Raw genomic sequence first — 16523 nt, forward strand, 5'->3', positions numbered from 1 at the left:
TCCACCCTCTCCACACACAGCTCCTAGGTCCTTGCAGTCTCTGCAAAAGGGTGTTGGAGGGTTGCACATGGTTGCTGCAAAGTTTTGGCACACTAGGTGTGAGACAACTGAGAATGGAGGGGCACATAGGATACTGGTGCTAGTGTGTTGCCACAGGTATTTTTAATGCTTCATATAGTTTGAATATATTGTTTAATTAGCCAGTCTCCTGTCTGATGAGTGTTTAGATCATATCCAACTTTACCCTTTATTATGTACAGCACTGCACAGAAGAGCCTTGTACATATTCCTGGTACACACTTGAGTGTTTTGCTTAAACACTCAAGTTTAAACACTCAAGAAGTAGACTTTCTGGTTCAGAGGGTGTGAGTGTTTTAGTTACCATCAGTGCTGTCACACTGTCTTTGAAGGTCATTTCACTGGTGTTTGGTTTGCACGGATAGTGTATGAGAAAGCCCATTTCATCATACTTTGACCAGCAACATTGTCAGACCATCATTTTGTTCTCCCTGTCCGATGGCATCTTGGTTCCTTTTGGCAAAACAGCTTCTCAGTTTTGTTTTAATTTCTTCTTTTCCTGGTTACTCGTGGGTTTTTGGCTCTTTCTCACACTCCATTATGTTGTTTTCCTGAGTGAAGCAATAGTGTGGAAAGTCAGGCTGAAAAAAGACAGGGAGCGCAGAGAGCCAGTGGGCACATGCGGCTCCCAGATTATGCCTTTGCGGGACACGTAGCTCAGTGACATTTCTTTTTATACTTCATTTATTGATTTTTTTTTCCTCCTGTGGTGCTATTTTAGTAGTCTGTACACCTCTAATTTTAAAACCATGGAGTGAGGCTTGCTTTCTCGGTTGTATGATTTTTTTCTGTGTAGCTGTCTAATTTTGTGCTTTGAGTTCCTTGTGAATTTTGGCTGCTTAGTCATTGTCTTTTTATCTCTTGGTTCTCTTTGTCCTTTCCCTCATTTTTCATTCTTTTTCTTCTGCCTCTACTCCCTTGTTCCCATAGGCCCTTAAATCTTTATTCACAGCTTTTCTTTTAAGTTGTATTTTCCCCTTCCCTTCCAAGTTTAGAAATTCTTGCTCTGTCAAAGAAACATGGAAGGGAAGGGAGTGGTGGAAAGGTCAGTGCCCAAATCCAGAAGGAGCTAAACCCAGGTGCCCACCCACTCCAGCTGTTTTGAGAACACGGTGCTGTTCCTGATATGGTCCCTCAGCCAAAATCTGTATGAAAGAAGGAAAGACAATTGGAATTCATCCAGTTCTCACTCTGACTCTATCTAGCTCACTGTAGGGTCCTTAAGCATGTTACTTCGTCTTTAAGCCTAAGGATTTCTGACTAAAATGAGGAGGTTGGACCCCAGTAGTCCTTTCGTACCTGGGAACCCCAATATATGAAACATGGACTGCCTGGCAGACTGCTGCAGAGTAAGATCCCAGAGTTGTCTTTATATTGGGCCACTGCCATTCCCCTTCTGCTGTGATGCCTGGAAGGAGCATCTTCAGGCTCTGTGGAACACTAGGCCATTTAATAGACTCTTAACAGGGGAAGATAATTCCGCCAGGAGATAGCAGGAGTTATGGAAGGAAGGGCTGTCTGGAGGGACCTGGAGCTTTAGAGGAGATGCAGTCACTGCTGGAGTGGCAGCCTGACTCAGAAAGAGGAAGCTGGAGCCTGGTGTCTTCTCACAGTCCAGTCTCTGAACCCAGTCTCAAATTTAGGCAGGAGCCAGTTGACAAAGAGCACAGGGGACAAGCAAATAACTGGCAGAAACAATTGAAAGGCACTGGGTCAGATGATCTTTAAACTCTCTTACATTACTCACATTCCAGAGTTCCTAGATTCCGTGGGAGATTCATGACTTCAGTGAAGATCTTAGCCTGGGGTTTTAACTGGTAGCTCTTCCTGCGAGTTGAACTACACTACTTCTGTCATTCTAGAGTCTTAGAACAGCACCCGTTCACACCTCCACTTCCGTCTCTCCCAAAGCCTGAAACAGTTACATTTTTCCTTACATGTGCTGTGCTAGTGTTTCATTGGAATCCTACTCCTGGTAGATTTTTGGCCTTTTGAAGACAAGAATATGATCTTGCTTGTGCCAGTCTCAGTCTTTATCACCAAGAGGCCTCTGGGAATATAGGGCCAGAACAGAAACATAGGGAATCAACAGTATTATAGTCAATCAATCCCCAGGTCAAGAAAGAGAGAACTTGGATGTGTAGGAGGGTTGGCAGTCAGATGTTGGGCCTAATATGTCATGCATGCACCATGTGTACTCACACCTTGCTAGTGGAACTAGTTACACAGCCTCATATAACTTCATCTGGAGGCAAGGAAGTGCCTGGAAGGAGGAAGTTAGGAATCTTTATTAGTTTACATTAATGATAGGTAGAGAAAGATAATAATACTTGACTTTTTATGATTTTTTTTGACCATTAGGTAATATAAATGCTTAGTATAATGCCTAACACGTGGGGAATGTTCATTCAGTAGTAGTTGGAACAATTAATATTGTTATTTTTATTCAGCAGTTGATTACATTTTCAGTATACTTCACACTATCCATCTACTTAATAACTATTTCTCTTCTTTTTTTCTTCCCCATGAAAATGCAGAAGTAGACTTACCTTGTACCTCTCTAGACGTATCATAAATTCTTAATGATGAAATTGAGTTAATGAAGTTTTAGACTCAGTCAGGGACCCCATGCTTCCAAGTTTAGGATTGACAAATATAGGTAATTGTTCTGTAAGGTGATCATTTTGTGGAGTGATAGCTTGAGTATCAGCAGTCGCTTTGGAACTCTGTTCACTGCGTTGGTTTTCAATTTAAGAGACGCAGACTTTAAGCAGCTTTTCATTTTGAATCAGTACAGAAATAGTCAATATATGTTGTACGTCTATGAAGCTGGTGTCTGGATCAGTTGCAATTAGTTTGCAGCAGATTGCATTAACATATCCAAAATTAATACAGTTGGTGTTCTGATGAAAAGAAATTGACCACAACCACACTGTGGTTGTTTTTAGTCTCTCTCAGATGTTCTTTTCAAACAGTATTTCTTTTCTTCTTCTGTTACTGGCTTTAAATTGGTTTGTCAACATAGACTTAATCTATTGATCCTTCCCCATTTGCCTTTTAAAAGTGGTCCCAGAATATGGCACATACCTACTGTTTATTCTTTCTTTAGGGGGCTTTTACTAAATGCTTTAAGCTTGAATTTTTCTTAGCATGTTACGTGAGGTGCTGTTAAGACTGCTAAGGCGACAAGGATGTTCATTTTTGAAATGTGTTTCTCAAATACTAATGTTTCATTAAGTCTTAAAATTTCAGAATTAAGATTAACAAATCATATACAGTTAAATTATTTACAGTAAATGATGTGAGCATTGCTTGTCTGGCAGTTTATTTTTATCTTAGTATTACCTGTTTCTAAAGAAAAAGTGCAGGCAACTTCAATATTAAAAATATCATTACCAGTATTTATAAAGATGGAACAAAGAGATAGCTTGAGGCTTGATCATGTGGAAATTTGATTTTTTTTTACAAGTGTGTGTAAATTATGTTACGTATTTTAGATCTGAAGGACTTTTACTTTTCTATTTTTAGAGAAGATCAGTTTTTGGAAATGAAGAATTATCTTTATCAGGGGAAAAAAAGACACAAGGCAGAATTTATTCATTTGGCTATCTAACTGGTAATTTTTGAGTATCTTCCATATACCAAGCACCATCTCATTCTTCATAAAGACACAAAGAATTTGAAGACACACTCTGCCTTGAGTAGAACGCAGTCTAAACTGTAAGGTTCTGGAGCCTTGTTGGAATGCCTCTCATCCAGAATAGTTTCATGAGTGTATTGTAGCTTGGAGATCCCAGAAGAAAATGCCATTTTCAGGGCACATTGGAGGTCCTGAAAGCTAATGGCTCCATTTGTAAAGCCCTGCGGACCTCAGTTTATGGTCTGTGTGATACTGCCTCGAATATCCACGTAGGCCCTTGACTAAAGCCCCAAGGAGGTGTGTCAGGTCCTGCCACCACTTGTCTTGTGATCCAGTTGTGTGATTGATTTTTTTGTGTGTGTTCATTAATGGCATCATTATCCTACCTTCTGTGAATAATGGTTCCTTTGCATCATAACTCATGGCTGGTAATGAAACTAAATGTATTCATCTTTTCTTGCTTTATTCTTTACTTTTAAAACCAAAGTTTATGGATTTGATAGGGAATGCTGTTGATCTTATAGGATAAAATGAGAATTTATTTGTTCATGTCATGTCTTTTGATTATTTTCTTTCAGTGCAAATATAAATAATTGATTAGTGCATATTGGAAAACCACTTCTACATGATGCTTAAGCAGTTTCTTTGATACACAAGTTACAATTTTTAGGGACTAGTAGTTTAATTAATGGCGACTCTTTCAGGTTATTGCATTCAACTTTGCTGTGTGAAAGAGATAATCTGATTAAACACATAATGACTACCTAGAGTTCATTCAAAACCATAGCAAAGAGATGGGTTAGTCTGTGGCCCATTGACCTCAAAAAGTTAAAACAAGTTTTTTGAGATACCTTCAGTGATAAATGATGCGTATACAGTTACTAAAATAATGCTATGAGCTTTATTTATTTGGGATGGAGATGGGAGAAGGCATATGCTATGTAACAGCGTCCTTAACATTTAAAAAAATAAAGCTTTTATTGAAGTACTTATAGACTCACAGAGACCTGTGGAAATAGTGCAGCAGTCCTGTGTGCTCTTCACCCAGGGTCCCCTAGCGTTAACATCATATATAGTTTGAGTGTAATGTCAAAACCAGGAAATTGACCTTGGGACATTCCTGTTAACTAAATTATAAACTTTATTCATTTGAGTGTGTGTGTAGTTGTCTTTAACACTGTTGGTTAGAAAAGCAATTAACATTAAGAATTCATTATAGATTCTTTTTCCTTTTGCCTCTAATATCTATGTTACTGATTGCCATTGGAGGTTCCTGTAAGACTGGCTCTGTAGGGGGTAACGTAAAGCTCAGTGGTGGAGTGTATGCTTAGCATGAATGAAGTCCTGGGGTTCAATCCCCAGTACCTCCATTAAAATAAACAAATAAGTAAGCCTAATTACCTCCCCCTCAAAAAAAAATAGTCTTAAGAAAAAAAGACTGGCCCTATAGGCTGACTTATTTTTCTTGCTACTAATATGTGTTCTTATCTCTCCCCCCAATTTCTTTAGGCAGTTCAATTAACTCCCAGAAGATGGCTGAACCTGCAGGAATACCAGAGCAAGAAACTGATGTCTGACAATGGAGTGAAAGTTCAAAGATTCTTTGTAGCAGACACCGCGAATGATGCTCTTGAGGCTGCTAAGAGACTAAGTAAGCTAATTCCTAACAGGTGAAATACACCTTGCCCAAATTAGTGAATTCACAGGTAGTCATTTCCCACTAGTTAAATTTCTTTGTTGCAGGTTACACTAACAGTGACAGGTACAGTGGAGAACTTTTGAGTTACAAGGGCAAAATGCCTAATTAAGAAAACTTTATTTTACGTGAGATACCAGCATATGAGATGTCATTCTATGGTAATTTTTTCAGAGTTTCTTACTCACCATTTCTTCTAGTTCTCTTATCTGTGGTTTAGTGACTGGGAGAAATATAGTTGAAGGGTGTAAAGTGTCAGAGAGAAGCCCATTGCAGGGTAAGTCAGGCAAGATAGTTAGCATCTTTTATTATGCCTCTTCGAACATGGGAACAGTTCCCTCTGAGTGACTGGAGGAGAGAAAGAGAAGAATGTGCATTTTGAAGTCAATTTGACATTGGTTCAGCGTGTTACCCTATCATTTATCAGCTCTGTAAATTTGCATAAGTGCCTTTTCTTTTCTGTGCTTCAGTTTCCTTGTCTGTAAATGAAGGCTAATGTATTTATCTCCCAGTGCAGTTGTGAGCCTTAAGGGTGAGTGCACTCTGGTACATGGTAGAAAGTCTAACTTGTTTCCCTAGTGATTAAGAAATTAGGACTCAGATTTCCCTGTATGTTTTTCAGTGAACATTCCTTCTGGTGCTGTATACACTCTTGTTGTCAGTCTGAATTAGCACCGTCCATTAGAAATATAATGTGAGCCACATAAGTACTTTTAAATTTTCTAAGTCACCTTAATAAAAGTAAAAAGAAACAGGTGAAACAAATTTTAACAATATATTTTGTTTATCCCAGTCTATTCAAAATATTATCATTGCAGCATGTAATTAATATAAAACAATTTTCAAGGGGTTATTTTATATTCTTTTTTTTTTCCCTAATGTTCACAAATCTGATTTATATTTTGTATCTCCAGAACATCTCATTTCACACTAGCCACATTTCAGGTGCCAGAAAGACACATGTGTCTTGTAGCTCCCCTATTGGACATTGTGGATCTGGACCCTAGAAGGAGGTGCATGTGCTTCCTTTGCCTGCAACCTTGGAGAGCAGTTGTTTCCCAGTAAAAATGAAGAATAGAGCATATGCTCACTGGCCTTGCCCAGGCAGCTGTAGCAAAGTTTGAGAGTGCAAAATAGGGGCAGGCTCCATATTTCAATTTTCTAATTTTCTGTGCTCTTTTAAGAATAAGCAATGAGGTACTTCAGCTATAATTGTTCTTTTGTCTCCCTTTCGGACTTCTCCCAGGTGCTTATATGCCAGATCCCTTCTCTGTCATGTCAGTTAAAATGTATACTTATTCTTTTTTTCAACAAATGTGTATTGTCAACCACGTTTTAGGCACAGCGGATGCAGCTGTGGAAGATGAGCGAGCCCTTTTTCTTCTTCTAACTTACATTCTAGAAAATAATGACTTTGTAATTTTCAGATGCTAAATGTAGAAACTGAGGGCAATTTATTTTTTAAGAAATGAAAATTGGTTTCATTTTCAAAAACTATCAAAATAGGTTTTGATGGTTAAAAAAAGAAAATAGTAAAATTAGACCTAAACCTGGATGAGAGTTCCTCAGTGAACTGTGGTAATAGACTCAGTAAAGGTTAGTGTTCCAATCTCTTTACATGAAAGGATCATTTTTATTCTATACTCCTGTGGTTTGGGGATTGGGTAATGAGAGCAAGAAATGTAAAGTTCAAGTTGATCTTTAGTCTTCATTTTCCCTATTATTTTCTTAAATGTGATGACACGCTAGTAGTCCAGGTCTAAGGACCCTTCCTAAGGGAATTCTGGAAGCTAACTGATTACCCCCCACCTCCCTTAGGTGGCACATAGCTAAGAGGACTTGCTGTTCAGATTTTCATAGAGATTCGGACTTAACTGAACTGATTGGCTTCTCAGTCATGGATTTGTTTTTTAAGCATTTATGTAGCCACCACTTTGTGATGGGGACTGCATACTGTGTGTGCCAGACAGGATTTTTTCCCTGGAGGAGTTGGTGAGGTGATGTTTATATTGCTAAGGCAGGGTGAACAGAGGAGGGTGAGAGATGGACAGTGAAGCCAGTTTAAATAGAAGGAAGTGAAGATTGAAAAATGAAAATCAGTGTTTTAAAAAGCCATTTTGGTTCTTGAAGAGTGATTTCTAAGGACAGTTATACTGGATAAAAGGGCTGAGAGTGATGTGGCTGCATGTGCGCCTTGGCCAGTGCATACCTGCGGTAATTCTTTAGGTGGGGTGGTCCCGGGAAGGCCTCCTCATGATCCTGCGCTGGGATAAAAGGGATTTTAGAGAACTAACCCAGGCACCTCATTTGCTGAATGAATGAATAATCCATCTCTTACTCAGTGAGTAGTTTTGGTAGCGGAAGGTGTCCTCTGATTTTTGTTGTTGAATAGACAGTTTTGATCAGAGAGGAAATTTATACAAGTCTAGTTGGTTAAAAATGAAACAAGTTGATTTGATATGAAAGGAAGTATGTACATCACTGAGATTGTTCAGAGAGAGCAAAACAAGAAGAATCTGGCAAAACTTCTCAGTGTTTATGTTCTTATCACTACAGGATTGTCAAAAAACCAAGAGCACAATTGCAGTTTTACCAAATAGATTTGAGGTTCAGGTTAAAGATGGATCACACATGTATCTTTCTGATTGCCTTGAAAATGGGACCTCCACCTTATAATTACAGTATTTTAATGAGAAAAATTATAGAAAATAATAATATGCATAATGTGCAGTGAGTGCTATACAAGATTTCATTGCTGTCAACAGCAGCAGCGGCAGCATATAATTCCTAAGGGTTCACTGCTGTTGTGATTCATATTCATAGACAAATCAGAGATGTGATAATCAGTATTCTGTTGATCATGTATTAGGAGAATTCATATTTTATTTTGGAAATTTTGTTAATGATTGGAATGTATTTGCTTACCTTTCTACTTCATTGATATTTGGGTATGTTTTGAAATAAAATGACATTTTATAAAATGTTTTGAAAATATATGTTGCATTAACCATGCCTGTGGTTTCCAGTGTAATCTCTGGGTCATCTCACAAATCTTTTTATTTGTGTCTAAAGTCACATTCCTGGTTTTTTATTTGCCATCCTTTGGTGGGTGTCTCTGCCTCTCCTGGCCCAGGTGGAACCTGTCACCTTTCAGTTGCTCCAAACTTTCTCTCCCTCCTAGCTCTCCTCGCTTGCTCAGCTGAGGTACCTCTGTATCATCTTTAGTGCCTCTCATGTCTGTCGTAGCGAATCAGTTGCCACATCCTGCCATTTTTAGTGCAGCATCATTATTTTGCTAAAGCAAGGAAACAGGCAAGATAAAATTAAAGACTTGCCAAGGTTGTACAGCTAAAACTGACAAAGATGGGATTTCTACCCAGCCAGATTAGATTTAATCTCCTCCCCAAGCTTTTTTCCTCTTTGCTAACTTGATGATGTTCTTGGGAGATTTAAATATGTGAGTCAGCATTTTAAAGTAGGAGAAGCATATTAATAAAATTAGAAGGTTGAATTAAAACTAGATGTGGCAGATTCTAAGGCGCAATTTATAGAAACTGTGTAATCTGCAGATATTTTCTTAATGATTTATTTTGTTGTATCTCTTTGGGCAATGGAATGTTTTGCTGTGTAGCCATATGGAAAGCTTGTTAATTTGAACATTTGTTTCAAATGGGTAATGCAAACCTTTCGTTTCTGAAACAATTAACGATAATAAGATATTGATAGTAATACTGATATTGCAGAGAAAATGGACTTTTGTCTGAGAGAATAAATTTGTTTTGGTAAATTAAGTTTTTAATATATGGATAATACTCATTTCTGTAGCAGTTCTTACGAGCTACCTTTTGTAATCATGCTTTCAGAAAGAAATTGTTTCCATTGCCCACAATTTTCTCAGGAGATTTATTCATTACATGCTCATGCTTTTCTTCTGTATGGATTATATTTAACATATACAATCAACAGATAATTACAAAATTCCTACTGTGTTCATGACTAATTTTTATATTGTCTTTCAGTTCTCTTTAAAAATGGAGGATTATGTCCTTCATAACTCAAAAGGCCTGTCTTAAAGGAGTATGTGTATAAAAGCATAGATGAAACTTATCTAAAACCACCGCTTTTTAGTTTTTGAAATTGCCACAATTTATTAATTATTCCATTCATGTTGATATGAAACTCTCAACATTTGATTAAGAAGATTGCATTTCAAAAACTCACAGTTTTATTTTTTTTGCCAGTAAAGAAATTGAAATATGAATGGATAAATTAATCTCTGAGCTAATGACATGCATCCTAAAATGGAGATAAGGAGCTTTTATTGAACTCCGCCAGCTTTGGATTACTTTCAGCTACTAGATGTTTCCATTTGTCAATATGATAACTTACTCTTTTCATTTTATATAATCACATTCTGAAGCCTGGTGAATTACTTACACCATTAAGGAATTGTATTTTTTATAAAAAGGGAACTGCTGCCCACTGACTACTAATTGACATGTACTGTTAATCCTTTGGGCAATTAAATACATCGCAAGCCTCCTTGATTGTTTTGGCTTTGTCATATGATATTATGTGGTTAGGATCTTGCAAAAAAATCATGTAACCTTTGTGTTGAGATGGTGGTCATGATTGTCTTATAATGACAAGTCAGGCTAACATTGATTACTTGGTAGTAAGTCTTCATTTTACCACCCTGTCAGCTCTCCATTATTTTGAACCTGGTGTCAGGAATGCAAAGAAGCAAAGGTGATGGCAAATGCAGGCCAGCAGAGGCTGAAGCAGTGTCTGCTTTCTAGGATTAATGATGGTGACTCATCCAGACAGAAAGTGTTTATCATAGGTCCTGAGACACAGTAAATGCTCAATAAATACTATTGTTACTCAAAAAATTTTCATTTGCCTGTATCTACTTACAAATGCTCCTTAAAGGAACGTCTGAATTAACGTTAAAAGCTTTCCGTAACTGTGATTATAAAGAGGATCCCATTCAACAAATTGTAGACTTTAACAGTATTTCCTATTGTATATATTTTGAAAAAAGATGCCCTCTTTCATAAAATGTTCTTTTCTCTTCTTCCTGAGTCTGCACATGTAAATGGGGTTTCTCTGGTCATCTCCTTAGAATTTCTCTGTGCTAGAATATCTTTTCCTTACTGTCTTATGGTGTTCACTGAATAGAAGCAGCAGGAGACCTACTGAGTAAAGGGAGAGATCCAGACAGGCTGCAGGCAGGCAGACTTTATGAGAGTGCACATGTAGCTTCCTGTCAGTTTCCTTAGAAACAAAGGAGAACAGGGCTTTGAAAGTCAATGCCTCAACTTGAATTTTGACTGTATAATAAGGCAGGGATTAATTCTTCTTCTCACATTTTAACCAGTAAAAATAATACTGGTGAAATTTAACCTCTAGCCTCTTGCCATGTTCCTGGCATCATGCTGAACACTTTGTAAGCATGATTTCATGTAATCCTCATTTAAACCAAAGGGAAGGCTTTCCTTTAGGGATTGGTTCCAAAATATCATCAGGTCCTGTGTGTCCATGATTGTGTATCCATGGTGACTAACATAATTTAACGTAATTTCATTCGGTCTTTTCAGTGTGTCATTAATGGAGTTATTTATTAATTTGTTTTTTAAAGCTGCCTCATTATGAATGAACAAATAAGTTATGTGCATGGTCTCATTTTCCAGGTCTTCCCTGTGAATTATTTGTGCCTGGGATCTTTGATTTACCTCATTGTATATAATGGTAGTTCTTAATGTCCAGAGGGTACCTTATGGGGGTAAATATAGAGAAGCTTCGCCTGCAGTAAGCGAGCATACAAGGTAGCTTCTTATTATCCATCTCTCTGGACATACTGGCCTTTTTAAGAAATCTTAAGCATAAACAGACAAATCTCTTCTGATTATCAAAGGAATGTGCTCATTATTTTGATTTTGGAACATACAGAAAAACAAAAAGAAGGAAAAACCTCCTATAATCCCATTACCCAGAGAGAACCTGCCTTAATATTAACATTTCCCTCCATATTTCTTATGCGTTCATTCAGTCAGCAACATTAATTTCTGTGCACGTATTCACATAAATATAATTGAGAGAGAATGCTTGTTTTTAACTTTGAGAAAATACTATGCGTATAGTTTTGTATCCTACTGTTAAAATTCCACATTATAACATGAGTATTACCTAAATATTAAATATATTTTTCAAAAATATTATTGTAATGGTTATATGGTAATCCTTTGATTGACTATGTTATTTCCTATTGTGACTTATTTAGACTGTTTCTTTTGTTTTTGTAAATTGGGGAATACTAGCTATGTAACCCATAAATTGCCTGATTCTCAGTAGCTTGATAGAGTAAGGAGTTCTTAGTCACATAAAAGTCCAATATGGTGTTGTTGGTCTTCAAGTGGTGACTCATAGCATAGATACAGTTTCCTTTCATCCTTCACTATGCCCTCTTCAACACGTAGCTCCCAAAGATGACCTTGGATTGTATTTGTTCCAGCCACTTAAGAAAGGAAAAGAGCATGAAGGATATCATGTGGAGGTTTTGCACAGAATGCATCACTTCAGCTCATGTTCTGTTGTCTAAAATTCATTAGATGGTAACAATGAACTGCAGGAGAGACTGGGAAATATAGTTTGAATGCATGCATAGAAAGAAGAGGAAGTGGGTTTGGTAGCAGTCTCTGTAGCTTACAGAATTTTGGGGGAATTTGTCTCCTTAATTCTTGGCTTAGAACAAGCATGGATTATACAATCAGAACATCATTCTAGTTATACTTTGGTTACCTAAGCTACAGTTTTCTTGGCTATAAAATTGAGGCTAACAATACATACTTCAGTGATTGATTCTGATAATAAAAGACAAACATGCCTCAGATAAAAGAGGCACTCACCAATTTACTTTCCTTCTTTCCTTCCTCCTTTTTTGGTCTGAACAGAGTAAATGTTTTGAGACATCATAAAAGGATTATAGTAACAGCTATTAAAAACATGATCAGCAGATAAAATCGCCCAGTGCTTTTGCAGTAACACCCAAGTGTTGAACTATATTTAGCCTACAACTCGTTAGATGATTTGATAATGAATATATTACTTGTATACTGTTGGTTGATATTTTCTAGGGAGATGGCAGTATATGAGGTCAAAATTTGCATAATTTTGAAAGAAAATGAAAATCGTTCTTTCTCTACATTGCAACAGAATAAATATTACCTAAGGAATTATACTTTTAAGATGCTACACTATTACCCAAGGTGATTGTTACTGGAGTTGGCAGTGTTTAACAGATGTTCATAAACAGTACTAAGACTCCACTTGAGTTTTCTAGGTTACTTAGAAAAAGTCAGGAAATGAACTGAGAAAATTTTGAAAAATATATTGCTTGATCTACCTTAGGATGAAAACCAGATGAATAAACAAGCTACCTCAATTTTTTTCCTTTCATTCAACATGGAACAAGCTAAGGAATTTATGAGTCTGTTATTTCTCTCAAATTAAATGTGGGCCAAGTATTAGAATTTTTGTTGTCTTCAAGCTTTTATTTGTGTGAATATATCAGCCACTTCAGTATGAGGAACAAGAAGCAGATGGGATGTTGATAACAGGGGAAAAATAACAGTGTTGAAAGTATTTGATATGCAAAAATCAAACTGTTCCCAGAGTCTTCAGGTGCTAGATGTAGCACTGAAAAACAACTTTACATAGATATATATTTTTTCTTTATAAATAACTTACATGAGCATCATAAACATGAGAAAATCTTCATCCCTTTCTCACTTGGCTCTTGCTCAGAATCCCTTACTACTCTTTCCTGTTTGCAGATTCACAATTATCAGGTTAAGGAAGTTCCCTTCAAATCCTTGTTTACTGAGTTTTTTTTTTGTTTTTGTTTTTGTTTTTTATCACTAACTGATGTTGAATAAGGTTATGCATTTTCTGAACCTATTTAGAAAATCACCTGTCTTTTCTTTATAATTTATTAATATAATCAATTACATTGATTGGTTTTTGAATGTTGAAGCAGACTTGAATTCGTGGAATGAACCTTCTTGGTCAAGATATGTTGTCTTTTATGTATTATTGAATTCCATAATATAATATTTTGTTTAGAATTTTTGTGTCTATATTTCTGAGGGCTATTGGTCTCTAGTTTACTTGTTTTTGTAATGTCTTTCTCTGGTTTTGCTGTTAGCATAATGTTGGCTGCATGAAATGAAAAAAGAATACCACACATCCTCACCCTACTCCATGCTTCCTGCCTCTGGCAACCACCAGTCTGTTCTCTGTATGTATGAGTATGGTATTTTATTTTTTTTTAGATTCCATATATAAGTGAGATCATATGGTATCTATCCTTTTCTGACTGACTTATTTCATGTAGCATAATGACCTCAAGGTCTACCCATGTTGTCATAAGTGGCAGGATTTCCTGCTTTTTTATGGCTGAATAATATTCTCATATCTATATCTATGTCTGTAGCTTCTCTCATCTTTATCTTTTCATCTGTTGACAGATATTTAGATTTGTGCTCATGTCTTGGCTATTGTAAATAATGCTGCAATGAACATGGGGCCACATATGTCTTTTTGAGTTAGTGTTTTCATTTCCTATGGATAAATACCCAAAATGGAGTTGCTGGATCATGTATCAATAGTTCTGTTTTTAACTTTTTGATGAACTTCTATACGGTTTTTCATAGTAGCTGCACCAATTTTCATTCCCACCAGCTGTGCAGATGTTGTCATTATATTGCTGTGGTTTTTGCTGTTATAGTAAGTGGTGCACTCCTCATCTCAATGTTGAGGGTAGAGGCTATCAATTAACCTGTGATATCTGTTTCTCAGAAAGAGGAAGCACATTACTCACGAGATAGTTTTGGGCTGACCTCTCATGCAGTACTCTTCATATAAGAAAGAGATTAAATGTGTTCCTGTAAACCAGGACAGATTTCAAGATCATCTGGATAGAACATAACTGCCTCTAAGCATAGATGTCTGCTTTGTCTGGGTAGACTTAGATACATCTGTTGTTTCAGAACTATTATTAGTAGCAATTGCATTCACTCTTGAAACTGTCTTCCTTTAAACAGTGAAGTATGTGATCACCTTACTTGAAGAGTAACTTTAAGAATGACTCCTTGATAGCACCTGTCCTTAACATGAAGCCTGTTTTGTGGAATGGAATATGGGGACGGCTTCCAGTATTATCCCATTAATTCATGCAGCTTTTAAATGAAGGATGAAGAGGAGATGAAAGGGACTTCCTGGTACTCTTAGGGATGACTGGAGGGAGCAAGGTATAAAAACAGTTGTGTAGGACAAAGCTTGATTCTCCATTCCAGGGCTAAAGCTGTTTCCCTTTCTTCTTTGCTTTCCTGGTACTCTGTAGTGTGGGTTCTATAAGTGGTTACTGAATGGAAAAATTAGTAAGAGAACAAATACTCCAAGAAATGTTGTCTGTTGGTTAACAGTTGCCAAGCGGGACTTCTCTGATGTACATACCCAGTGGGTTTTCTGCCATGCCACTGGATCATGTTCTTAAGCTGGGCTTAGAGAGAAGGCAAAACAAACAAAACATGGGAGCAGAAGCCCCATGGCCATGGTAGGAAGGTGGAAAGTCCAGACCGGAGATGTCAAGTCAACAGCTTTGCCTGCTGCCAGTTTTCTGGCAGAAATTCGTGCAGAGTTTTCTTCAGGCTGGTCCTCTTGATGAATGTCACAAAAGAGCCTTGATCAAAATGTGAGGATGGTCAGGTTTTCTGATATTGCCAGGAACAAGTTGACTTACACAAAGACAGTGTCACTTTCTGCCAGGTTCTCTCTGAGCTCTAGCAGTTCATGGTAATGAAAGTCCCTGGTCTGTGGTCACTTTTTATTCTATTTACATCACCAGCTCTACTTTTAGTAATAGAATCCCTGGATATGTATTCATTTCAATAAAATGAACCTCAAGAGCACTCATTTCAGTGCCATTTTTTGTTACTTCATTTGCCTACTTATCGAAAAAAATAAATATTCTACAGTATTAGACAGTAGCTTTCCATCCTCACCATAGTGTTGTGTTTGTTACACTCAGATAAAATAAGAGAGTAGACTATAAGGAAACTAGGGAAGGGCTCAAAAATCCTTATAATTTAAGTAATTTTTCTATGTGGTGTTATTTCATTTAAGAGTGATTGGATGCCTGAAACGAGTCAGGCACTGAGGTTGATTGGGCACAAGGATGGCCAAGAATGGTTGGTGCTTCCAAGATGTTCACTGCCTTGTAGAGAGACTGATATATAAACCCCCTAGGGATACAGTGATGGCAGAAGCTTGCCTAGATGGGCACATAGCGCGGAAAGGTAGATGCTGGGTGGTCAGGGAAAAATTGCCTTTCTGTTCTGGCTCTGTTAAAACTAATACATTTAATGAACAAACTTTATTCTTACCCTAGAATAGAAACCTTGGCCTTATTTTTATTTCTCTTTGGTTCTGATGGAAATGATCTCTCAAAATGATTGGTGAGATACTGGCAATACTGGGTTTGAGGAGAAAGAAGTCATAATTTAGATCATTTTGCTGTTTGTACGTCAAGGTAGTTGCCTATAGGAAAGAGAGAAGTGTGCTATCTAAGGGAAGTGTAGATGGCTGCCTTCAGAGATCAAATGCTGTGGACACCAAGGGATACTACTTTGAATAAACCTCAGATCTCTCCTTGCCTTTGTATTGGTAAACTTTTGGGAACCCAATCAGAATTTCAGACTAAAGAGGTTGGATACTCACCATTCCAAACTTATGAGAATGATGTATAAACCAAAATCAAAACCAGAATGTTTTTCCTACAGCTGAAATGTTCAAATCTGCCATCCTGTTTGATGTCTTAGAAGGCAGATTTGTCTTGTTTTACCTTTGCACAGGTTTTTTTTTTCCCCTTTGCAAGCAGAAGAGTACGCTTCAACAAAAGCTAAGACTTTCATTGACTCGTGTATTCAGTAAATATTTATTGGGTGCATGTACTAGGTAGTGGAAAATACAACAGCTAACATTGTCTTGAGTACTCTGTGTATGTTTAATAAATGCTGTTAAATGCTTTGCCTGCATTTTCTAATTGAA

At 37.1% G+C, this 16523-nt stretch overlaps 1 protein-coding gene across 5 annotated transcripts in view; it reads left to right on the forward strand.

Moving 5' to 3' along the window:
- SUCLG2 (succinate-CoA ligase GDP-forming subunit beta) overlaps window positions 1–16523 on the forward strand; it is a 243497-nt gene that overhangs the window by 44323 nt on the left and 182651 nt on the right. For all 5 annotated transcript variants that reach the window (XR_012499892.1, XM_074344498.1, XM_074344499.1 and 2 more), the window contains exon 2: window positions 5228–5369. Coding sequence is in view for 4 of the 5 variants with exons in the window: in XM_074344498.1 (XP_074200599.1) it covers window positions 5228–5369 (142 nt within the window). In the remaining variant the exon portion in view is untranslated. The remainder of the gene's footprint in view (window positions 1–5227; window positions 5370–16523) is intronic.

The sequence above is a fragment of the Camelus bactrianus genome, chromosome 17 (assembly GCF_048773025.1).
Source record: "Camelus bactrianus isolate YW-2024 breed Bactrian camel chromosome 17, ASM4877302v1, whole genome shotgun sequence".
Classification (NCBI taxonomy): domain Eukaryota; kingdom Metazoa; phylum Chordata; class Mammalia; order Artiodactyla; family Camelidae; genus Camelus; species Camelus bactrianus.